Source organism: Chenopodium album, chromosome 19 (genome assembly GCF_948465745.1).
Source record: "Chenopodium album chromosome 19, dcCheAlbu1.1, whole genome shotgun sequence".
NCBI lineage: Eukaryota > Viridiplantae > Streptophyta > Magnoliopsida > Caryophyllales > Amaranthaceae > Chenopodium > Chenopodium album.
This window is the reverse complement of record NC_137852.1, coordinates 11,270,236-11,295,618: the sequence shown is the minus strand read 5'-3', so window position 1 is coordinate 11,295,618 and position 25,383 is coordinate 11,270,236. Positions and strand designations below refer to the sequence as shown.

Here is a 25,383-nt window from a genome sequence, read left to right as displayed (position 1 = left end):
CATGAAAAGGTGTAGGTACAAAGCCGTATGAGTACAATTGCTTCATCAACTTGATGCAATATCAAAGTATTCTATAATTACAAATGTATCGTATTCGTATGACTGTATCACCATATGGCCATCTATCTTCAATTCATGAAGTCAATAACAGCAACCTGTAATGGCTGTAAGCCCTTCCCTGCTATCAGAACAAACAAAATTATCGATAGAGAATCACGAAGGACAAATGATGCTGAGAAAGAATGCACCAGTAATAGATCCTCACGAAAATGTAGCACCTAAACGCCTAAATTTAATCCAAAGAAAGATTAAGATAATCGTGAACATACTAATAGCAGACAAGCTTAAGGTAAAAGCCATCTAGAATGGTCCAAAAAAAATCATAAATCATGTTCCACTAGGAGAATATTGTCTAGCAATTGGGATAAAAAGGGGAGAAGGAAATGTAAAATCAAAGATAAAAGGTAGAAGCCTTTGTCCAAGCTATTGAGAACTGAATAGAGCAGAAGCTTGATAATATGCCATATAGGACCTTTATGAGTGTGACTGTAAGAAAAAGGTGATAATGCAACATTCAGGCACAGATAAAAAGTTCAAAAAGATCGCGCAGCGGTTTGGTCGTACCATCATAGCTAGAATCACAAGTACTGATGGCGTTCCTTATACCTGAAATACTCACCTTAGTTTCAGAAACAATAAGCTCAAAACAAAGAATCAGGCACTTGGAAAAGTTCAGAGGTAACAGTTACCCCTATAAGAAATGGAATACCTTTTCCTCGCGCCTTATGTCTAGACCTGCCACAATATAATGAACTTAATTATTCCTGAGAGTCTGGCATCTTTGTGAAAATAGATGTATGCATAGAAACAAAAGGAAAATTAATTACAGAAAGAGGGAAAAATAGAGGTCTAACAACATAGTCAGAATACTAAGCATTTTATTCTTCGAAGGACTTATAAGGGGATGTAGCAGTGATGCTACTTCCTGTATACCACCCACAAGATGCATTATCAAGTACAAGCCCTTATCTTTACTGGATGGAGTTCACCATATAAACAAAAAATTCATCACCCCAAATGTAATGTAAACAATATGAATAATGTGACTAATTATGTAGAGCATGCCAAATATCATTTCAATGATTGATACATCCCTCTAAACTAGTCACAAGATGTTAAAAATTGTATATTTTGATGCAGTAGTACAGATGTATGTGTATATATCAACAGTCACCCTCCAACAATTCTTACATCTAAGGTGTCAATTGCGACATTGTCATAGTATTTACCATTTACTTGATGCAGTACTCATTAATCACATACAGAATCCAAGATTTTTCTCATGCCCACCCAAAAATTCCATTCTGCTGCCTGCTGCTAAAAAGTTGAGGTTCCTGCTTCCATTGCCTAAAAAGTATAATGAGGCTGTATAAAAAATTCAGTGCTCCAAAGCACAGTTGTAAGGTATATTACCTCTAGTCCAAACTATGGACCACTGCCAGGAGAATGGAAAAGCAGGTGGAGAAGAATAAACCAACTACTTTACATATGAAGACGACAAGTTGAGATCCATTCCAACCTTCTGTGGTAAAGGAGTATCTAGATGCAGCTCTTGCTCATTTTCTAGAGAGATTCCTGGGAAGTATACTTTGAGTCAATGTGTAGGTATCGTCATACTGCACCTAAAAAAATGCAGTAAAATCAAAGGATGATTTTTTTTTTTTTTTTTTCCTTTTCTAAAAACCAAATGCAATAATACAGCACAAAAAACAGATTTAACAAAATGTTTCAGTTCTCATCCAATATTAGTTTTGGCAAATCAGTTATTACCCTCAAGAGATTTAGGGAGGATGATAAGATCTTGTTTGTCGTATTATTTTTACTGAAAGGAAGATGCCACAAGTACAAGCCCAAAGGAATAATCCAATCGCAGTCACAACTCACAACCTTCCAACTTGTAATTTCCAGTATACATATCTTGTCCACTTGTAAGATTATTCCAAAAAAAAAGCTTAATATGTTGGGGCTCATTTAAGCAACTTGCAGAGCGAATCAGACTCTTATCATATTCATAGACAATCTTCAGATAATATGGTCTTATTTTTACCATAGCTTTTTGTGGGAATATTTAGGTTCTTTCGAAAGATCCTCTTCCTGTGTTGACATAAAACAAGATGAGATGAGAAAACACTAAAACCAAAATATCACACAGCACCATATTTTTACCAAAGAATAATTACTCATTGATTTCCATTACCTTTGTTCCTTATACTATATGTTATTATTAAACACTAATATGGTTCTGCCAATAGGCCTGCAGTGGCATATGCTCTTAGAGTGGGACAAAACATACGAGACAAGAAGTACGCATTAGCTATAATAATAGAATTATACGGAATTGTGAAGTACTGTAGTAATCAAAATAAGAAATCATGCTAAAAGGAACATCAATAATGTTGTCACGTAAACAAGGACATTGTGAATACGGAGTATTAAGACTATTAAGTAGTTTCGGCAAATAACTTATGAGGAGCATTAGCAACACTTTCGGGGGAGGGAAAAAGGTTTAGTTGTTGATCTAGTAAGAAAATATCTCTTGAAAATTGGCCTTGCTGATATGAAAGCATCACAGAATGTCTACCACTGACAAAGAATCATGCATCCATAGACAACAAGAGGACCAAAACAATGTCAAAATTATCATGAAGAAAATTCTGTTCAGTGACCAACCAAATAATGCAGATAGCACAGTATCAATTGCATGGGGTTTAATAGTCATAACCTAAGAGGTATTAATCGAATAATCGTATTATATGTGTTTAGGTCCAAAATCGTACTAATCATTGTGCTAAATTAGAAGTCCTTTCTACAATTATATCAGAAATACAACTGAAAATTGCTGACAGAAAATATAATAAGATAAATCTCATAATCAATTAAACAGGCCAGAACAACTAGTTCCAACACTGTTTTCTGGATGAAAAATGATATAAATAAGCAAATTGATCATCACATTAAAATATACACTTGTAGCAAATAGTATAACATATATTCTATTTGCTAAAGTGTATCAATAAGAAGGGATGAGATCGAATCAAGAGCATCTAAAGTTATGAGCTAATATGACATATTGTCCATTGCATGAGTATCATGAAAGCTGATACACGCAAGAAATTGTTGTACTCATGAACTGCATACTTATAAGATATACTTGTTTGCATGACAAGAGAAGGTTTCAAAAATCAAGAATATACAAGAGAAAAGTGTCATTGATAATACCAGTAACTGAGCAAAGAACTCCAAGAGCCACTCAACATTGTTCCTGTCCAAATCCTGCTATGAGTTAATATGAATAAGCTTAGATATTCAAGATTGGATAATCGCAAAACTTTGAGAAATATAACAGATAGTACTTTTACTCAAATATATAAAAAGAGCTTGATTATAGCAGCCATCAACCATTTCTAGCCCTTAATGTGACCTTAAGCTGAGAACCAATCATAGGCAAAATAATTACACGAACTGAACTATTTCAATTCGATTGAAACCAAATTCAACAAAATACACATACAAAATTGCTACAGAGCCATCTAGTGCTCTTCTAGCTCACAAATGATTAAGAAAAGGCCCCAATCCCACTGAAGAAGTAAATAGTATTGTAAACTTGGACTTTAAGAAATCTCATCAGATCATGGTACAGATTAAGCTGGCCAGCTGGAGAACTTAGGATGGAGTTGAAAACAAAGTCCAGTGAAATTTCATCGGTAAGATGCAGCATCAGAAGACTTTATACAAGAATTCATCACCTATATGCGTAATTGGCTTATAATTCAGTCATGAAATTAGTATGGCCTATGGACTGAGTTTGTGCATGTAGAAACTCGCATACTGCAGAGTCAAGATTAGCAAAGCAAACTGGCTGATCTACATAAGTTTAGTCCATTTTTATGTATCCTGTCATGGTTTTCAGCCATTGATAAGTTTTAAGTTATTTGAAACTTCATACAAATACATGCAAACTCTTTTAGTTACTTCAGTGACAACATATGATGAGGACCACAACTTTTCTCCTTTTTTTATTAAAAAAAAAAAAAAAAAAAATAGTATAGCTACTAGCTAATTTATAAACTCTAAGTCAAAGATCATAGACTTTGATGGATTTCATCGAATAAAAAAGAAAACAAATGCAGCCAAATTATCTAAAATAAGACAACATGTAAAGCATGCCTGTGTGCTTGATATGGTATTGCTTTAGAATCTTATTACGATTATGTGAGGTAATTATGCTTAATTGGAATCTTAAGGCATTAATCAAACAAATTGTCACCTGTGAGACTGCGAAGCAACATGCAGGTACAAAAATGAATTAATTATTAGAGATATTTTCCTTAAGCTTTTTATCCTGCTCTACTTTTTTCATCTTGCATATACATTTTTTGTGGTTCTTAGGAACCAAAATCACTAATATTCCACAATCTTTAGATTCGCCTCATGCAAATACTTTGCCTGGTTGGCATCAGCCATCAGCCACCAGTCCACCCTATAAATAGCAGGCATAGCAAACTCTCAGCTCATAACAAATCCTCTCTCGACTACAGCTTTTCTTAAAAAACACTTCCCTTTTCTCTTCCAAACACCTATTACTTCCAAACTAGCTCTCATTATTGTCTTTTCTCCTTGTTCTATCTCTTCATTTACTAAGAAGTGACTACCTTAGGCGCTCTACAAACTATCCTCCTCTTTCGTTCACATTTTGTTAATTTCTTCAAACAACCAACTAAAGCTTAACTCAATAATGTCTTCTAACGGCTGGACTCCACAACAAAACAAGGCTTTTGAAAGTGCCCTTAACAAGTACGACAAGGATACACCTGATCGTTGGAACAATATTGCCAAAGAGGTTGGTGGAAAATCCGTTGATGATGTAAAGAAGCGTTATCAAGACCTCCTTGAGGACATCCAACACATTGAGTCAGGCCGAGTGCCCTTCCCTTATAATTGGAAGATGTAACCAAAGGTATATATGCACTATAATCCAACTCTATAATTAAGTTTTCACTCTATTTCACTTCTCATTGTACCACACTTGCACTATAAACTTTTGGTATATAGGAATCTATGCTATTCCCGTATGCTAAATGATTCCTTCGGTTTCTAAAACCATTGTCCATACACACACACACTCAAACACACGCCAATTTTAATCTAAATAAACACCGTGAACTATAAGAAGGCGTAAACTAGTAAGCCTCATTAATCATGTATTGCTTGAAACATATGCTACATTTACACTATATAGTATAATCAATAAACCTTGATTTGAAAAAATTCAACCCCTATTATTGCTTGAAGTATTAAATAACAACAATAACACATTTTTGTACAATATTACTTCTAAACTAATAACAACAATAACTAAATTTGTTTCTGATTATATTTCTTTAATTAATGTGCAGGAAAAATTCAATCAAAGATCATCATTGGGGAGGAATAAAATCAACTGTGGCTATTACACATTGGTGCTACTAATTTAGAATTTCTCATTCTAGTTGTATTCGCAAATTTGTTACTTCGTAAATGATTTTATTTTAGTACCATATATCAAATATCAAAAATGCAATGTATTGATAGTTTGATACTCCTAAATGCGCAAGCATGTATCAATTGGGAGCTAATTAATTATATATAAATGTGTTTGTAATTACATAATATCTATGCAATAGAATTATTGTTTGTAATTTAAATTTACAAATAGAGTTGTAACTCAAAACATTAAAAATTGAATGATGTTGTATATTTTGAAGCTAGGGTTTGAGAAAATCTCACCTTATGCTTGGGATTCTGAAGTAAGCGCAACTGTGATCGAGTTTGATGAGGGGAAGAGAGAGATTTGAAGGAGAATTTGGGTGATTGATTGTGAAAAGGGCGGGAATTTCAAACCTAGTTGCAAAGTAGTTTCATGCTACTTTGAATTGGAGTGAGGAATATAATGGAGACAGATTCTTATATACACCCGACTACGGACTACCTAGGTGCACGGTGCACTTAAGAATATCGTTTGGCGGTTTGCCCATTTTGATGATTGTTGATTATTTCATCATCAAATGAGATTAAAAAATAAAATAAAATAAAAAAATGAAATCATTGGATCTCCATGCACCCGACTACCGAGTGTATATAATTATGTAGGATGAATGAAATCATGTTCGAATTAAATTTACTTTAATTTTTATATGGATATGATACGTGGTTTATATCTTTGAAAAAAACACACTTAAACATGTGCATCAAGTCAAATACTAGTAAAAGAATATAAAGTATAATATGTATTACTCGGTTAAAGAGATGACATTTTAGTTTTTTAGATGGACACCAAATTCCTCGTTAGTTTGACGGTAGAATAGAGACAATAGACATATGTTTAAAAAAAAATATTTTATGGTTGTTTGCAAAAATATTTAAATGTGAAATTAAGTTGAGATAAACAATCCAATGATTTGATAAAGTGCATTTTATTCACCTAATTCACTTTTTGTAACTTATTTTTCTTCATAGTTACTGAATGGAACCAAAATGTGAAGGCGTAATTACTCTATGTTTTTATATGAAATTGTTTGACTTTTGATTTATTCATTAACTAATTTTAACTAGATTCTATGGTACAATTATAATTATTTTTTATTGGCTGATTTTGATTTATTTTTTCATATCAAAATTAATTATAAATCATTAATATATTTTTAAAAATTTATTTATTAATTTTGAAATAATTTTTTTATTTTTTTTTATCATTTTCCCAATTAATTTACAAAATAAAATATAATACAAATATTAATTACAAAAATATTAAAAATTAAAATAAATTTTAAAAGTAAGGATGACTAATTCTATTAATTTTGATATAAAAAATAATTAAAAAATCAGCCAATAAAAAAAATAAAATAATGGTATTCATTTTAAGGATGACTAACATATATTTTCATAATGTATACATAAACAACAAAGTACATTTTATTATGTAATACTCCATATATTGTTGAATTAGTCAGAACATATTTGTTCACAATATAAACTTTTTATAATTTTTATTAACACATAATTACAGATATAAATGGTCAAAGTTTATTATGCAAACAAATTTTTCAGCCAAATGGTTGCATTTTTAAACAAATATATAGTGGTAGTATATAAGAGAATATATAAAATAGGTCCAACATATTAAAAATTCAAATAAAAATGATGTAAATAGAGTTTTTTTTTTTTTTTTTTTTTTTTTTTTTTTTTTTTTTTTACCATAAGTTGTATTAATAAAAAAAATGTCAAAAAAGAATGTATTAATAAGATTTAAACTTGTGATCTGTAGGTATTAAATTAGCTCCTCAACCCTAAACCACATGCAATCAATATTAAAGTTGGGACCTATTTTTTCTTACACTAGGTGAATCCGTCCTGAAGATGACTTTATCCTTTGGGTTACTTAATCATACTCCAATCTGTATAACTAATTTATAATTAGAAATTATACTCACACTCAACAAATTTGGGGTAGTGATTCGGGTTAAGGCTATTAGGCTAAGGGTTATTTAGGGTCACTATTGGAAATTGTGGGTTTGAGTTGATTTGAGTATGTATAATTTCAATTCCCTTGTTTTTGATACTTTTGAATAAGACTTGATCACAGCTAGTCGAGCCCGCTGGCTAAGATTTGTGCAAAATTTTTGGGCCCCAATTTCAAGCCCGACCCCTTTTTTAAATTTCTTTTTTTTGGATTTTGGGCAATTTGAAAATTCATTTTTAAATAAAATTTTGGCCCAGCTTGAATTTTGGGCTAATTTTGTAGGGTAAAGCCCGTCTTTTAGTAAACTTTGTTTTGAAAACAAATTACTACATAATATATCCTTAAATACAATTTAAAATTTTGAGTAAACAAGTACTTTCAAATACCCAAATGTTTGTAACAAATTGTAAAAAAGTACTCCCTTCGTCTCCGAATGATAGTCACTTTTGCCATTTTTAGTGACTCAAAATGTTAGTCACATTTGCCTTTTTCAAGTACCATTAATATTATTTTATTATCAAAATTCTCTAACATTCGCAAAAATATTTGTGCAAATTTAACTTTCCCATGTAAATTTTACTTTCTCATGTGCTTTATTTACTTTCTCTCTTTACTTTTTTGCATACCCAATGGAAATTTACTTTTTCAATGTATTTTTTTAATTCTCCTTAATTTCCGTGATTTTTCTTCAAAAGTGACTATCAAACGGGGACAAATGGAGTATTTGTATATTCTTTTCCCTCATGCCCTTATGGACATAGCACTCTATCTTTCTCCCATCACTCTTTGCAACTCATATTTTCTTTCCAGTCATTTACAGCTACAATTACCACTACAATTACCACCATATCGTCAATTTAAATTCATCACCATCTAGACATTGGTGCCCGCTATAGTTCCGCGATTATGAGAGCACAAAATATGATACTTTTAGTTGACTAAATTTGTAATCTAATTTTGATCCCTACAATTGTTAGGGATGCATATAAGAATTAAATACATATCATAAAATTGTATTCCATATAAGTTTAGCCCCAAGACTTGGATATGACATCATTTTTGGTGGTCCCATTGAAAATGATTTTATTAAATTCTTGTTAAGACTGACTAAGGCCCCGTTCTTTAGAGCTGCTCTGCTCTGCTTTGCTCTGCTGAAATCTGCTCTGCTTTGCTCTGCTCTGCTTTGCTCTGCTGAAATTTGCTCTGCTCTGCTTTGCTCTGCTTCAATCTGCTCTGCTCTGCTCTGCTTAAAATTAATACTTAATATTGAATTATTATAATAATAATGTATATTTAATAAAAATAATAATAAATAATTAATACTTAATGATAATAATAATTAATATTTAATAATAATAAATAAATAAATAATATTTATTAATAATAATTAATATTTATTAATAATAATACTTCCTCCGTTTTCTTTTACTTGCAACACAGCCTTGTGGCACGTGTTTTGAGCTCTGGTTTATGTAATGTAAATGGACAAATTTTTCATTATAATTTTTACAAATGATACTTAACTCTATTCTAATTTTCGCGTAAAAATTATATTGATAAAATCGCTCGTTTACCCTGACTAATCATCTCCTAAAACTGCGTGCTTAAAAGGTGTGTTGCAAGTAAAAGAAAACGGAGGAAGTATATAATTGATATTTAATAATAATAATAATATAATTAATATTTAATAATATAATTAATATTTAATAATAATATTAATTAATATTTAATAATAATATAATTAATATTTAATAATAATAATATTATTAATAATATAATTAATATTTAATAATAATATAATTAATAACAATAATATAATTAATATTTAATAATATTAAAATTAATAATAATAATAATATTTAATATTTAATAACAATAATAAAGCATTACAATTATTATTATAGTATTAGTAGTAGTAGTAGTAGTAATAATAATAATAATAATAATAGTAATAATAACAATATTAGTAATAATAATAATAATAATGATAATAATAAAAAAAATGAAAAAATTAATAATAATAATAATAATAATAATAATAATAATAATGAAATCTGCTCTGCTCTGCTCTGCTCGGCTCTGCTTTGCTCTGCTTCAATCTGCTCTGCTTTGCTCTGCTCTGCTGAAATCTGCTCTGCTCTGCTCTGCTTTGCTCTGCTCTACTGAAATCTGCTCTGCTCTGCCCAGAAGCTCAAAAGAACAGGGCCTAATACTTGTCCAAATTTATCACTTTAGCCCTAAGACTCAATTGTATGACTTTTTTTTTATCGCTTTATATTTTCTATAAAATAACAACATTAATGAACAAAGTGTAAAAAAAAAGGATAATAAAAATAAAATTGAGGTGGGTCCCAATCTCAAGTCTTAAGTTGAGTCTTGGAATTTCAAGACTCAACTTGAGACTTGCTTGAGATTTAAGAAGAAAAATAGAGGAAGTCTTAAACATATACTTCCTCCGTTCTTTTCTACTTGACCCGCTTTGACTTTTATACTATTCACCGCTCCTTCTTTGACCGTGTTTTGTGAATAAAAATGTAAGGAAAAACATATTCATGTCGGATCATTTTGAATTCATCTCAGTAAGGGCCTGTTCTCATTGACTGAACTCAGCTGAACTGAACTGAACTGAACTCAGCTGAACTGAACTGAAATGAATATTTTATAAGAGAAGGAAATTAGGAGCTGAACTGAATTGAACTGAACTGAATTGAACTGAACTGAATTTCAACGTAAGAGAACAGGCCCTAAGTACTATCATAATATATAACTTTTATATTTTTTAATTATGAAAAATTAAAGTTATTAATCATTAAAGTTTTGCATTAGCAAGCGTGATAAAAGAAATAAGTCAAGTACAAAAGAACAGAGGAAGTAAGTCTTAAGACTCAAGATGATGATGTCATCCCAAGTCTTAAGAGTTGGAGCTAAACTTGCTCTAACTTTTCTCTAACTTTGAGATTTTATAACAAAATCATGCCTAAATGATGTTATTAATCACTTAGTAAATCTTAATTTATTGTTTTAGTCTTCTTATTATAAGGGTCTTATATATCATTTATCTCTACTCATTTGTTTTCTTCACCTTCAAATAATGATTTACAATAGTAACAATAATTTTACTTTAACAACAAGTTCAGCAAAAGTAATTTATTTATTTTTTTTGATGAAATCAGTAAAAGTAATTTAAGTTTTAATATAAATAATCTAAGATCAATAAACTAAATTTTAATTCAGTAAAAGTAATTTCAATTCGGCGGTCAAGAAATCAGGAATTTATTTAAATTTTTTTTTTAAAATGATGATGATAGGCTTGTAATTTGTAACATGCAGATTTTACAATTTTCCTTAATCCATCCAAAGTCTAAAACCCTGAACCCTTCAAAACATCTAATCTCTCTTCTTCTCTTTCTCTCCACTCCAACGCCTGCAACCTGTAGGCGGTTCTCCCTTCTCTCTCAAACACCCATGTCTTCCTTCTAAGTAACATTCTAACTTCTCCGATGCTATACTCTTCACTCTTTGATTAAAGTTGCAATCTTTAATCTCAATTAATTAAGTGTAATGGTGTTAAACCGCCTTCATTTGGGTTTAATGGCTTCTTCTTCTAGTCCTGCTTCCTCCATTTTTGGACCCTCTTTCTTGACTAAGGTAAATCTCCCTTTTCTTGCTTATTTCATCTTTTTTATTGTGCTATTTAATTTAAGAACTTATGGGTTCTTTTTGTTTTAAGTGATTGTTGTTAAGTTCATTCAATTTGTTTGATTGAATTTCAGTGGCATTAGATTGTAGGGTATTGTTTAATTGGTTGGAGCATTGGGATTTATTCAATTTGTAATTGGTTTGATGAATTGTTGAGTTTTAAGCTTAAAACATGTAAATTTCTGACATGGGATCGAATCTCATCTATATCATTGCCGATTCTAGCTCTGTGTAGAACATCTTTTAGTGATAATTCAATAATTCTACTTCAGTTTGGATGATATGGGATTTTATTACTGAGGTTGAGGATTGTTTCTAATTTAATTTGATGTTCAAATGTTATTGAAATGAGATTGTAAACATCCTTTGTTTGTTTGTTTTGCTTGATACCCTTATGGAAGAGGGACTATTGTCATGGGTGAGATGATTGATGCGAAGAACATATCAAAATGTTGTTTTTACCGTTATAGTAAATATTGTAATTATTCTTGGTTTAGTATAGATGGATTGATGTCATCTCCATCCTCTTGACACTGGCTTCTTGGTCCGAGCTACCATTTGATTTTGCAACTAGGGGGGTTTGTGGAAAAATGAGAAATTGATCCTTGAGATATCGGGAACTTGTATAGAGTCCATACATTTCTTTGCGTCCTTGAACCTTCTCTTTGAATGTTTATTTCTAGGTGCAAGTTATCCCCAATTTTATATATTTGAAAAATCATAATATTATGCCAGGGAGATATGTTAAGTACATATGAACATTTTTTTTATTTGGGGAGGCAATCATATAAATGATACTATTGAAAATGTAGAAACAATGTATCTTCCCTAGTGCCCTTTACTCAATTTGTCACATTTTCCAAACCCATCATATTGAAGAATTAGTACTTCCTCTGTTTCTTTTTAGATGACATGTTCAATTTAGGCACACACTTTAAGGAGTGGAGAGAGAATGTTCAAGTTCTTATCTTATTTAATCAACTTTGTAGTGGGTCAACTTTAAAAAACTTTCCAAAAAGGAATACGCGTCAACTTAAAATAACAGAGGTAATTTATGAAGTTATACCTTGTAATAGTTTTGTTCCTCCCATTCTCACTTCTCATTTGGGCTATGATGTGAAATTTGACCAAGATAAATTACTGTAGTAGGACATGTGGCTGACGGTTGGACTAGAATGTATAAATATATAGTGCTGCTACCTATAGAATGGCATATGTCACGCTATTATTACATTTCCTTCTCTTTCATGTATATGTTTGTTGATGTGTTTCTGTGAAATAATTTGTTTCAGACACGATATAGCACATTACAGAGTTATGCAGCCGCCTATTTCCCATGCACATCTGTGAGTGGTTGTCTTGTACATACAAAAGGATCATTAATACAGTTTAAAAAGGTTAGAGGAGCCTGTAAGATGATGGCTCAGCAGTCAAGATCTATCAGGTGTGACTTGGGGTCTAATAGTATCAGAGAACTTGTTGATGAATCAAGGAAGGGAAGTATCATTTGTTCTATGTCATTACTTGGTTTTGCAAGTCATCCTTTGCCTTCTACTTCAAGATTTAGGATTAGCATAAGGCCTACATATGTTGCGTTTGCTAAGAAGATGCTCTCCACAAAGGCAATGCCAAAATCAGGGTTTGGTGGTACAAGTACATGTGAGTCCACATTTGTAAAGGATGGAAAAAGTGGTAGGAATTTACCAAAACCCAGTGTTTCCGATAAACAACGAAGGCGGGTAAAGGCACTTGCCTCTCATGGGAGTACTGAAGGTAATTCACTGAAAACTTTTCCTAGCCAGATGGTTAGGAAGAATTTCCCTGATCGTCGAGTATCTGCCAGTAAAAATGTCAACTCTGTAAATTCAACTGAAGTGCTGGCAATAGACGGGCTAAAGGAAGCAGACTCTATACAGCCTCTCTCTGCTCCAAGTTCCGTTGACAGTAAAGCAGAGCCAAAGAGTGAAACAAAACCAAAGCAAAGATCACGAAACAAGAAGAAAAAAGATGAGCCATCTGTTGATACACTGTCTTCTCCTGATGCTGTTCCCTCAAAAGGTGCTAGAAGAACTAAAAGACCAAATGGTCTGTCAACTGCTGAGGTAAGCATTCTTTGTTCTTTTGGCTGAGAAAAATAGCTGTTAGCCAGGCCAATCTGTTTGACTAACACTGTAGCTTCGCAGAATAGCTCATCTGTTAGTATACCTAAGGAAGAGGTTGACCTTTCTGAATCACCTCAAGCTGTGCCTAAGAAAAAAGCCTCGAAGCCTAGGAAGAAGGGAAAATCTCCAAAACAAGTGAACTTAGAGGAAAAAATCAACGGTGCTTTGCACGAACCTTTGAAGGTGTTGGAGGAGGAACCTTCTACCCACAAGACACCTCAGAAACCAAAACCACCAACTGTTAATGGCATCAAGTCAATTAAGTTAAAGCCATTGTACCCTCCTACTGGAAAATCTGTTTTGGTCGTGGAGTCCCTCACTAAGGCTAAGGTTATTCAGCATTACCTTGGTGACATGTATGAAGTTATACCAAGTTATGGCCATGTAAGGGACTTGGCTGCTAGGTCAGGGTCTGTACGTCCTGACGATGACTTCAGTATGGTGTGGGAGGTTCCATCCTCTGCTTGGACTCATCTGAAGAGTATGAAGGTGGCAATCAGTGGGTATGTTGTTTTTCTCTTTGACATTTGTGCCTAATAGGAGTTAATACTATTCGTGTTTATCTTTGATCAACTAATTGCACAGAGTATGTTTTTATCTTATGGAAGTTTTTCCTCTTATTGCAAAACTTAACAATTCCTTCACACTTCCTCTCTTCTGGTTCAGTCATTTGTTGTTGTATTTGAGATATTGCTTTTCTTTTTCAATTTCTTTTGACAGGTGTATTGAGTTTCTTATCTGAGCAATTCTTTTATCTTCATTGCAAGAGGTTCTACACTTATACTCATCTTGTTTTACTCTCTTTCAGAGCAGATAATCTTATTCTTGCATCAGATCCTGATCGAGAAGGAGAGGCTATTGCTTGGCATATTATTGAGATGTTGCAGCAACAGAATGCATTACGTGATAATGTAACTATTGCCAGGGTTGTCTTTCAAGAAGTAACAGAATCTGCAATAAAAAGTGCTTTGCAGAGTCCAAGAGATATTGATGTTAACTTGGTCCATGCTTATCTTGCTCGCCGTGCACTCGATTATTTGATTGGATTCAACATTTCCCCTCTTTTATGGAGAAAGCTACCTGGTTGTCAGTCTGCTGGACGAGTACAATCAGCTGCTCTTTCTCTTATATGTGACAGAGAAATAGAAATTGAGGAATTTAAACCACAGGAGTATTGGAGTGTAGAAGCCACCTTCAATGCTTCAAATGTGGCACCAAACAAGTCTTCTCTTCGGTCATATTTGACTCATTTTGATTCTAAAAGGTTGAATCAGTTTTCGATTGGTACAGAGACCGAGGCAAAGGTTATTGAGCAGGTTGTGAGCTCGTCGAATTTTAAGGTCATTGCTGCTAAGAAAACCAAAGTAAACAAGAACCCTCCCACTCCATATATAACATCGACCCTTCAGCAAGATGCTGCAAATAAGTTAAGTTTTTCTGCTTCCTATACAATGAAGTTGGCTCAGAAGTTGTATGAGGGAATTCAGTTTGCAGATGGCAAGGCGGCTGGATTGATATCATACATGAGGACTGATGGTTTACATATATCTGATGAAGCTGTAAAGGAAATATGTTCCTTAATTGGAGAACGTTATGGTTCAAAGTTTGCTGCAAGTAGTCCACGCAAATTTTTCAAAAAGGTGAAGAATGCCCAAGAAGCACATGAAGCCATAAGACCCACAGATATTCGAAGATTACCATCAATGCTTGTTGGAGCGCTTGATGAAGATTCCTTAAAGTTGTACACTTTGATTTGGGCTCGTACAATGGCCTGCCAAATGGAAGCTGCAAGAGTTGATCAGATACAGCTTGATATTGGTAACAGTGATGGGTCCATTTCCTTTCGAGCTGCTTGTACTGCAGTTGAGTTTCCTGGGTTCAGGTCAGTTTATGAAGATGTGGAGACTCGGGCTATAAGAGACATTGACAGTGAACCCTCTGATCGTGTTGAAATTTACAAGATCCTCAGTAATCTTAAACAAGGGGATCCTTTGTGTCTTGGAAATTTGGAAACAAAACAGCACCATACTCAGCCTCCACCTCGCTACTCTGAGGCATCGTTGGTGAAGAAGATGGAGGAGCTTGGAATTGGAAGACCTTCAACATATGCAAGCATACTTAGAGTTTTACAAGATAGGAAATATGTAACAGCAAAAAGCCGAGTTCTAACCCCTGAATTCCGTGGTCGTATGGTCTCAGCCTTTCTCTCTCATTATTTTAATGAGGTGACAGATTATAGCTTTACCGCTGACATGGAAACTGAGCTTGACAATGTTTCTGCTGGATCCACTGAATGGAAAGGTCTCCTTAAGGATTATTGGGGCAGGTTCAGTACTTACTGTGAGCGAGCTGGCAAAGTTCACATCCATCAGGTGGAGAAGATGCTGGAGAGAACTTATGATAACTTCCTTTTCTCCTCACTTCCCGAAGAGAGTCGATCATGCCCCAGTTGTATGGAGGGTACTCTGATCTTCAAAGTTAGCAGATATGGTGCAGGCTATTTTATAGGTTGTGATCAACACCCTAAGTGCAAGTAAGTATTTACAAATCCAACTACATCATTTTGTCTATAGAGAGTCGTTGCAACTTCATTAAATCAATTTAGTCTTCACTATGGTGTTTTTCTAACTCAAATGGGTCTCTTTAGTCTTTTGTATAATTTTACCTCGAAGGATGGTTGATAATAATCATAATATAATATTGTAAATTTTAAATTTTAATAGCTTGAGAGACATTGAAATAATTAGCCAAATAGTTGTGACCGACTTATGCATCTGCCTTTGGAACCAAAGCTTATAAGTATACTCATGCAATTACATTTTTTAAGGGCTTAAATAATACTTATTCTGCTGAACATTCTCTTTTGTCTCCTCTGAATTGTCTCTGAAATATGAAATTTATTAGCTAGCTCCAAATCTATTGGCAGTGGATTTTATCTTTATCTGGCCTTCTTAAGAACTGAAAGAAAATATTGCATGAGTGAATAGTAAATTTTGTCAAGCAGAATTTCACCAAAAGATGAAGTGCAAATACTTCATGTTGTCACTTGGTGAGTGCAAATACTTCATGTTGTCACTTGGTGACTTTTTTTTTTGGTGATTTGTTCTACGCATGAACTTGTATTCATGAATATAAAAAACTATAATAATAAAGTTATGTGGATATCAATTTCAAAATTGGCTATGGTGTGGCTCAAGTAACTGTTATGTAGCTCTGTCACAGTTGTCCCACCCTTGGGACAAAATCCCTTTGCCTTTTGAATTTAATAACATAATAAAGATATACAATTTTGTGTTTAATAAATGGACTTGAACTTTGTAGGATGATGCTTTTACAGTTTTACCTTGTAATGACAGAATTAGTGTCAATTTTTTATGTTGAAAGAATGAAAGGTGAACATTGGTGTGGATAAATTTGCTAACATAAAGAGCACATAATTCACTGTTAAATACACTGTTTTGGGATAGTGCTCTCCCCCCCCCCCCCCCCCCCCCCCCCCTCTTTTTTTTTGGTTAACTCTGAACTTTTGAAGCGTCATGAATTATTTTCTCTAATAGTCTTTTATAATGTCTTTTGGAGCTACATTTAAGGAAAACTTTGCAGAAACAGATGCATATTTTGATTTCCTGAAGAAGATTGTCTTTTATCTTGGTGTAGGTTTATTGCGAAGACTTTGTACGGGGAAGAAGATGAAGATGAAGCTCCTCAGAACAGCTTGGCAGTTGAAGAGCCAAAGTTGCTGGGTCTTCATCCTGTTTCTGGTGAGAAGGTATAAATCAGGATAGTCTATTCAATATGTGAATACTGTATTTGGGACAGCTTCTTTCTCCACCCCCCCCCCCCCCCCCCCAAACCCCACCCCACCTCTGGCTGCCACCACGTGAATTGCCATTATTTATAAATTTATTCAACTATGGGTTTTTTTTTTTTTTTTTTCTTTTTTGGCAGGTCCTTCTAAAGGGAGGCCCCTATGGGTCTTATGTGCAGCTTGGTGAAGATAGAAAAGGATATTTGCCCAAACGAGCATCTGTATCTCTGGTTAGTTCATTTAATGTCTTTTCTTATGAGATATGTCCAATCCTGTGTTATTATTCCATGTGAGATAAAGACCTTGGAATGGAATGGGTGCATGTATACAACACATTATTTTCATTTAGTTAAGAAAATTAGCTAATTAGGCTCTAAGTCAGCATTGGTATTTTACCAAAGGAGACTTTACTGTTGACCATAGAAATAAACCCCCAATAGGCTGTAGGCCGCAGGTTAACCTGTGGGCCTGTTCTGATTGACTGAATTGAACTGAACTTATTGGAGCTGAACTGAACTGAATATTTTATGAGAGAGGGATGCTAAGATAAGAACAGAATTGAACTGAACTTATTGGAGCTAAAGTGAACTGAAAATAAGCTGAAGAGAACAGGCCCTATGTGGATGTGTTCATTCCCTTACTTTGAGGTCAATGTTAGGGGAAAGCAGAGGAGAAAGTGAAGTCTGAAAGTAGCGGTGAAAAAAGAAAAAGATTGGCTAGCCGCTGGATATTATTGGTTTCTAATTATTTCTGGCAATAACATAAAACTTTAACAAGTATCAAGAGTAGATGTTCATCATGGTATAACCTTACCTGATAAGTCTTTTTTTTTTTTTTTTTTTTTGAGAAACAAAATGAAATTGACAAGATCCAATTAGTGTGATTGTTTGAATTTTTATCAGAATCAGTTGAATGTTCCTGTTCCTGTTTAAATATGATTTATTATGTATTTTCATTCCATACTCATTGATCTAATCAAGTACATATATTAGTGACTTTGACGAGTGCCTCTGACAATCATCTGGCAACTAGGTTGAATGGTTTTATTTCATCTTGAATTTGGCTTACAAATTTTTTTTTGATCATGTCTGCCCCCAAAAGAAATTCCACTGAAACATACATTTGCTACAAAGGGCCATAATTAAAGTATCTGAAGTAATAAGAATTAACAAGAAGAAATACATGAAGGCTGAATTAGAATTGAGCCCTTGTCCCTCCTCTATATGTGTGAAGGAGAAATATGCTGTTCAAGAAGAGATTATGACCTGCATAAATTTTGCAATCACCTCCTATTTTCCCTCTTGCTTTCCAACTTTGTATGACGAGTGGATACACTAATACAGCCTGAGGCGACTTTATTCTCCATTGACTTTATAGCAGTGCTTTCATTAGACTGGCATTACAATACGGGTAAGGAGCATAGAGAAGATGGATGCAGAGATGGATCTATGAAAATTTTAAGTGATAGATCTCTGAATGTAGAAATTTGGAGGAAATTTGGAGTTCTGGATGTTAAGGGTAATAAGATAAGGAGAATTGGCTACTTCAGTTAGGGCATGTGAGGCTTTAATCAGAGGATGCATCGGTAATGAAGGGGCTGTTGGGATAGTGGTGATTACAAAAGAAGTCGTGGGAGGACTATGTATACAATTAATTTTTAATATACGCCGTGCTTCAGCATGGATATGCTCTAGTTCATAAAATAGCTGTGTTGGATACTTGTGAGGACTGTCCCGAGTAACAGTTTATCATGTGCTATTTTTACTGCAATTATCCTGTGACTTGTGTGCTCTGTAATTTGCTTCTTAGATGGAGGACAATGCATCCCCTTCACTGTAAAGCTCTTTTTTCCCAATCAATAGAATTCCTTTTCTTGTTTATTAACTAAGCAATTTCTTGATTTATTACTATGGCGATTGAGAATTCAGCATGCTATAGTTTGTGTTTTGATATTATTCAGAAATAAATTAAAATAAAAGTTCCAAGACTGTTTTTAATTTGGGATCCTTTTCAGATCAAGGATTTGGGCTCGATTACACTTGAACATGCTATCGATTTGCTTCGTTACCCTATAACACTGGTATACCTCTCTATTCATTTGCTTATATTTTAAATTTTTTTTAATATTTTTATTTTTTCATACATGCACTTTGACCTTTACCTTATTTAGCCCCTTGAACTGCGTATTTTGTGAATATTTCTTCCAGGGAAATCATCCAGTAGATGGCCTGCCAATACAAATAAAGATCTCAAAGACAGGGTTTACCATAAGGCATCGACGTAACATAGCTCCTGTGCCAAAGGTTTGTCTTTGATCCTAATTTTTTTAACAAGTGCTACTGTAATTGGTTATCCTGCTTTAGATGCATGTTATGAATTGTTTCTTGTTATCATGAAATATCATAAGACATTTGTATAATATCTTATATCTCTTAATGTCTCATGGTATATGTTCAAAATCTATGAAGTGATCTGGTCAACTAGTTCATGTGACGGCAGTCACATTTTAGAAGATCTTTGTCATGGGAATGACATAAAACCTAGCATATAGATACGAGCCTTTTCCATTCACCATAATGTGTTTGTTGCTGTTGGTGGTGGTGAGCGTCATTTTACTTGGTATTTAAGACTGATAATAATGAATTTCATTGGCTGAACCCATCTGCAGCTTTGATTATCTAAAAAACTATAGAGAATAATAAGTTTTTCTTTTTTTTTTCTTTTTTTTTTTTGGCTTCTACTGAGTCTCCTTTTTGGCTCATTGCTTTAGTGACTGATGGATCAGTCTGTTTTCCTTCATGAATGCAGAGTGTAATTGCTAATGATATTGATATGGAGAAAGCTTTGCTGTTACTTAATGGACCGGATGTGAAAAGATCTGGTCGACCAAAGGGTAAAAAGCGCTTGGAAGAAGAAGAAGCTGTCGATGACCTTTAGAATGTCGCCTGGGGCAACATGCTACTATACATACATACTTTCTAAAAGCTTGTTACTTTTTGAATAATGTTTCAGCTTTCAGGCAATTCTGCAGCGATCATCAGTTTCAAAGAACTGATGCACTTACATAATAGCCCAGATATAGCGTGTTGAGCTGCGGAGTAGCAAGATGTACAATTGAAGCAGCATTGCGAGGGTCTATAATTATGTGCTATGTTGAGCTAATTAGTGTTAGATGATTCCGATTCTTTAAATCATCATTAGCTGCCCGTCCCTTTTTTTGCCTTCCGATCGATCCACGGGCATGTTTTATTTGTTTGTCCATAGATTTAGTCTATAAAGTAGACTGTATCTTTAGGGTTATAGTCAAAAGAAGTTCCAATTCCTTGATAAATTAAATTAATAAATATAGTTGTCAATTTTATTCCTACATAATATGCTTTTACAGTTTTATGAGTAAATTGTTTTATTTATGCAAATAGTTCAAATTAAAATTTAGTGTAATCCTTTTGTTTTACGTTGAGAGATGATTTTTAAGAGTGCTTTTTTTTTTTTGGTTACGGTGGGCAATATATTAGGTTAAAACGTAGCTAACATCAGTACAGTACATAGATATAGTATCAAAAGGCATACCAGCCATTACTTCCTAGGGAAAATGCCACGCAGGGCCAAAATGTACAGAATTAGCACCATCAGAATCAGAATTTAAGTTTGACAAAAGATTAGGCTGCTGACATAATACAACAAATTTTTCCAGCCAGTTGGGGTCAGGATGCTTGATAGGATCAGTCTTGGGCAGGAGCCTTGTTGCTTCCTTGGCTTGAGCATCCACTAACTTCAGCCTTGATCTTGCAACCTTGATCAATTTGCATCCCTGAATTTCCTGGATTAGCTCCCTGCAAGTAGTATATAAGTGACCTGCTTCATCAGTTGGAGTGTTCTGGTTATTAATGCCTAAGACAGCTCTTTCACAATCAGACCAAATACACACATTTTCCCAGCCCCTGCACTTAGCCAAATACAACGCAGCAAGGATGGCAAGAGATTCCGCAATTAGAGAACTAAAGGCTGCACAGTGAGAAGCAATCCCTTCCAGCCAAAGACCATCAGCTTGCTTGCACACACAAGCTAGACCAGCAGAAAGAGAAAATGCTTTGAAAGAAGCATCCACAAGAATAGTAAAAGGAGAGGAAGGAGGGGAAGGTTGTATTACAGAAGATGGGCAGGAGATACTCAAGGGACTGAGAAAGGCTAACTCATTAGCTAGCCAAGACGAGTGTTTAATACAAGCTTCAGCAGAGACATTCACTTTTTGGAACACCCATTTGTTCCTTCTGTGCCATATTTTCCAAGCAAGAATAGCAAAACAAGAGTTCCAGGGACAAGGAAAAGGGTTAGTTATCTTAGAGACAGACAAATTATCATTTAGCCAAGAGTCAACACATGGATGATTGAAGAAGAGAGGGGGGGTTGGCAGAGAGTTCCAAATCTCAGCAGCTCTTGGGCAGTCCCTAAGGACATGTAGCAGAGTTTCAGGTTGAGAAGGGCAGAAGCAACAGCAAGGGGAGATTGGAACATGTCTACAACTGAGGAGGTAAGCAGTAGGGATTCTTTCCCAAGCAACCTGCCAAAGGAACAACTTGTTTGCAGGAGAAACATCCAAATTCCAGATTTTATTCCAGATATCAGAATTTTGCATGTGCGAGTAGCACTGATGCCAGAGATAATCATAAGCCTTTTGAGAGTCAAAATAAGAACCTCTACCAAGTGAGCAAAAAGGGATATCATCTTTATGATTGAAGAGAGGGATAGCATAGATCCATTGAAGGATATCAGGAGGGAGCTGGACAGATAAGTTAGAACAATTCCACCCATTTTCATCCAAAATTGCACTCAGAGTTAAATGTAACTCATGTTCAGGTATGGGGCCAGAAATAAGATCCCTCAAAGATCCCTTACCCAACCAGTTGTCAAACCAGAGCAGACAAGCCTCTCCCTTGCCAATCAGCCACTGAGTAAAATAAGCATACAGATTCCAGCCCTTACCCAGAGATTTCCAGATATGTGAGCCATACTTGAAAGAAGTTGGAAGCTCTCTTCTACAATATTTTTCCCTTACAACCCTGGCAGCTAGGTTATCAGAGTTATGGATTTTCCAACATTGTTTTGCCAAGAGAATGGTGTTTTGAAGAGAAGATTCCCTGAAACCCAGCCCCCCCTTCCCTTTTGGAGTACATAAATACTTCCAAGCAATCAAAGAACACTTTTTCCTATCACTGTCAGCACCCCAAAAAAACCTATTACAAACCTGATCAATCTGCTGGCAGGTTTTTTTAGGTAAGGAAATGACACTCATGGTGTATAGAGGGATAGAGAGGAGAGTGGATTTAATCAAGATTGCCCTTCCAGCCTTGGAGAGGCATTTTGCCTTCCAAGAAGACAATTTAGCTTTCATCTTAACAATAACAGAACTGACTTGGGTAGGGGAGGGTCTCTTATCAGTTAAAGGGAACCCTAAATAAGTCCCCAAATCCTTGGTAACAGGGATGTGAAGAGAGGATGAGAAAAAATCCATGATGTGGGGGCTAGCATTCCTTGAGAAATAAAGCTGGCTTTTTGAAGGGTTCATTTTCTGACCAGACATTGCAAAGAATAGATCAAGGGTGTGTGTGAGGGCATGGAAAGTTTCATGAGAGGCCTCCCCAAAAAGAATAACATCATCAGCAAATAGCAAGTGGGAGATAGATAGAGAATTCTTCCTGAAACTGAAAGGGACCCAAGATCCCTCATTACAAGCATCATTAATTAAGGAGGAAAGGTATTCCATACAAATGATAAAAATGTAAGGCGAGATGGGATCCCCTTGCCTAATCCCCCTAGAAGCATGAAACTTTGCAGTGGGCTTGCCATTGACCATAACTTGAAAAGAGGAGGAAGAGATAGAACTCATGATGAGATCCACTGAGGGTTTATTAAACCCATTTCTAACTAGACAAGTCCTTATGAAGGACCACTCAAGCCTATCATAGGCCTTTTCAAGGTCTAGTTTCAATGCAAACCAAGCTCTACTGCCAGATTTTTTCTTCATTGAGTGAAGGATCTCACTAGCTGCAATATAATTATTCTCACAACCCCTCCCTGGTAAAAAGCTACTCTGGTTTGGAGAAATCAAGGAATGAAGAAGAGGTCTAATTCTGCTGACTAGGATCTTGGAAATGATCTTATAAGAAGTATTGCATAGACTGATTGGCCTGTATTGCTTGATGGTCTCAGGATGTTCAACCTTAGGGATGAGAGTAATGGAAGTAGAGTTGACATCCTCAGGAATAGACAGAGAGGAGAAGCATGAGAGAGCAAAGGAGAGAAGATCTGGCCAAATAGTTCCCCAGTGTTCCTGAAAGAACATTGGAAGGAACCCATCAATTCCAGGAGCTTTTAGCTTGCCCATAGAAAATACAGCAGCATGGACTTCATGAAGAGCAGGAGGATGAGAAATATTGATTGAGTTTGCATAGGTGAGATCATGGGAGGGGGGGCCATGGGTCTCAGAAGAGAAGAGATTCTGAAAGTAGGAAGCCACAAACTGATGAAGCTGGTCAGCAAGAATCAATTCCCCAACATCATTTCTAAGGTTTTCCACCTTATTTCTTCTTCTTCTAATAATCACAGAAGTATGGAAAAATGAAGTGTTTCTGTCCCCACAGGAAATCCAGTTAACTCTAGATCTAGCAGCCCAAAAGGCCTCTTCCAGAGCATATGAATCAGCAATTTCAGCAGCCAACTTTTCTTCTAAATTCAAAAGAAAACCATTATGAGGCTCATTTTCAAGAGCTCTCTGCACACCATTAATTCTCTTGTTCAGCAGAGCTATCTTTCTGAGAGGGTTGGGAAAGTGAGATCTTTCCCACTCAGAAATGACAGAGGAGAGAAAATTTAATTTGGAGAACAGGGAGTCCTGACTAGAAGGCCATGAAGAGTTAACCAAGCTCCTAAAATTTGGGTCTGAGTACCACATGGGTTCCAATTTGAAGACTTTAGAGAATGATTGAGAGGTAGGAGGAGGAGGAGCGGAGGTGGATAGCTTAATGGGAGCATGGTCAGAGGTGTTTCTGGGTAAGTGCAGGAGATAAGAGTCAGGGAAAGCTTGGAGGAAAAGATCATTTACAAAGGCTCTATCCAGCCTCTGGAGAATTGGTCTTCTTTTTTGTTTATTTGACCAAGTAAACTTGTTACCTCTAAATCCCAAGTCTGTAAGGCCACATGAGTGAATGCAATGGATAAATTTATTTACCCTTCTTAAATTAAGAGGACCCCCGCCAAGTTTTTCACTATTGCACATAATGTCATTGAAATCCCCTATGACTATCCAAGGAGCAGACACATCTTTTGCAAAATTTTCTAAATCACACCACGTTTCAAGTCTACGTTTAAGCTTAGGACTAGCATAAACAGCAGAGATGAAAAAGGAGAGAGATGAATTTTGTACCTTGAAGATACCATGAATAGAGTGGAGGTCTTTGCTAATCGAGGTAAACTCAAGATCATGCGAACTCCAAAGAAGCAGCACTCCCCCAGTCAGGCCACGGGGTTCAGCCAACTCAAAACAGTCATACGGAAGACCCTTGATTATGGATTCAGTATGAGCACGACTTGTCTTAATTTCAGAAAGGAACAGGATATCTGGCTTATGCTCAGTTATGAGATGATTAAGATTGGTAAGGAAACCTTTGCGAGCGATGCCCCGCGCATTCCAGGCAACCACTATCATCGGTTCAGGCAATGGATTTTGGGAGAAGATTTCCTTCCGGATTTGCTGGGATGTCTGACCCCCCAAAGTTACAAAATCCCCCACTATTGAACTGTATACCTCCGTGTTCCTTGGAGACAGAGTCGCTTCCATTACCCATTCCTCCAACTTCGCATCGAAGATGCATGATGCTTGCACCTCTAGTTGCCTGAATTCCATCTGTGTCTCCGCAATTACTAGGGCATTGGTCGACACCCCCGCAACAATTGTTAGGGACTTGGACTGAAGAGTGTAAGTCGGCCGAGTCTGGGGTAACATAGGAGCCGGATTCATCAAGAACGCCAGAGGAGGGGGCACCACCCACGGCAGGAGTTGAGATTGAGCTAGGTTCATCCACCAAGTCGCGAGAACTTCCAGAACAGGGCAAAGAGCTTTCAGAGTCGCCAAATCCGGGAGGTGAGCAGGAGAAATC

The 25,383-nt window shown here is 35.2% G+C and overlaps 1 protein-coding gene across 1 annotated transcript; it reads left to right on the top strand.

Annotated features, from left to right (window-relative positions):
- Nucleotides 1–10,907: 10,907 nt before the first annotated feature.
- On the top strand, nt 10,908–20,593 carry LOC145595994 (uncharacterized). Its single transcript, XM_081652424.1, has 9 exons — nt 10,908–11,206; nt 12,550–13,359; nt 13,441–13,922; nt 14,228–15,952; nt 17,077–17,188; nt 17,368–17,457; nt 19,242–19,307; nt 19,435–19,530; nt 20,036–20,593. The coding sequence occupies exons 1-9, from the start codon at nt 11,120–11,122 to the stop codon at nt 20,162–20,164; spliced, it is 3,597 nt and encodes a 1,198-aa protein (XP_081508550.1). The 5' UTR covers nt 10,908–11,119; the 3' UTR covers nt 20,165–20,593.
- Nucleotides 20,594–25,383: the final 4,790 nt, after the last annotated feature.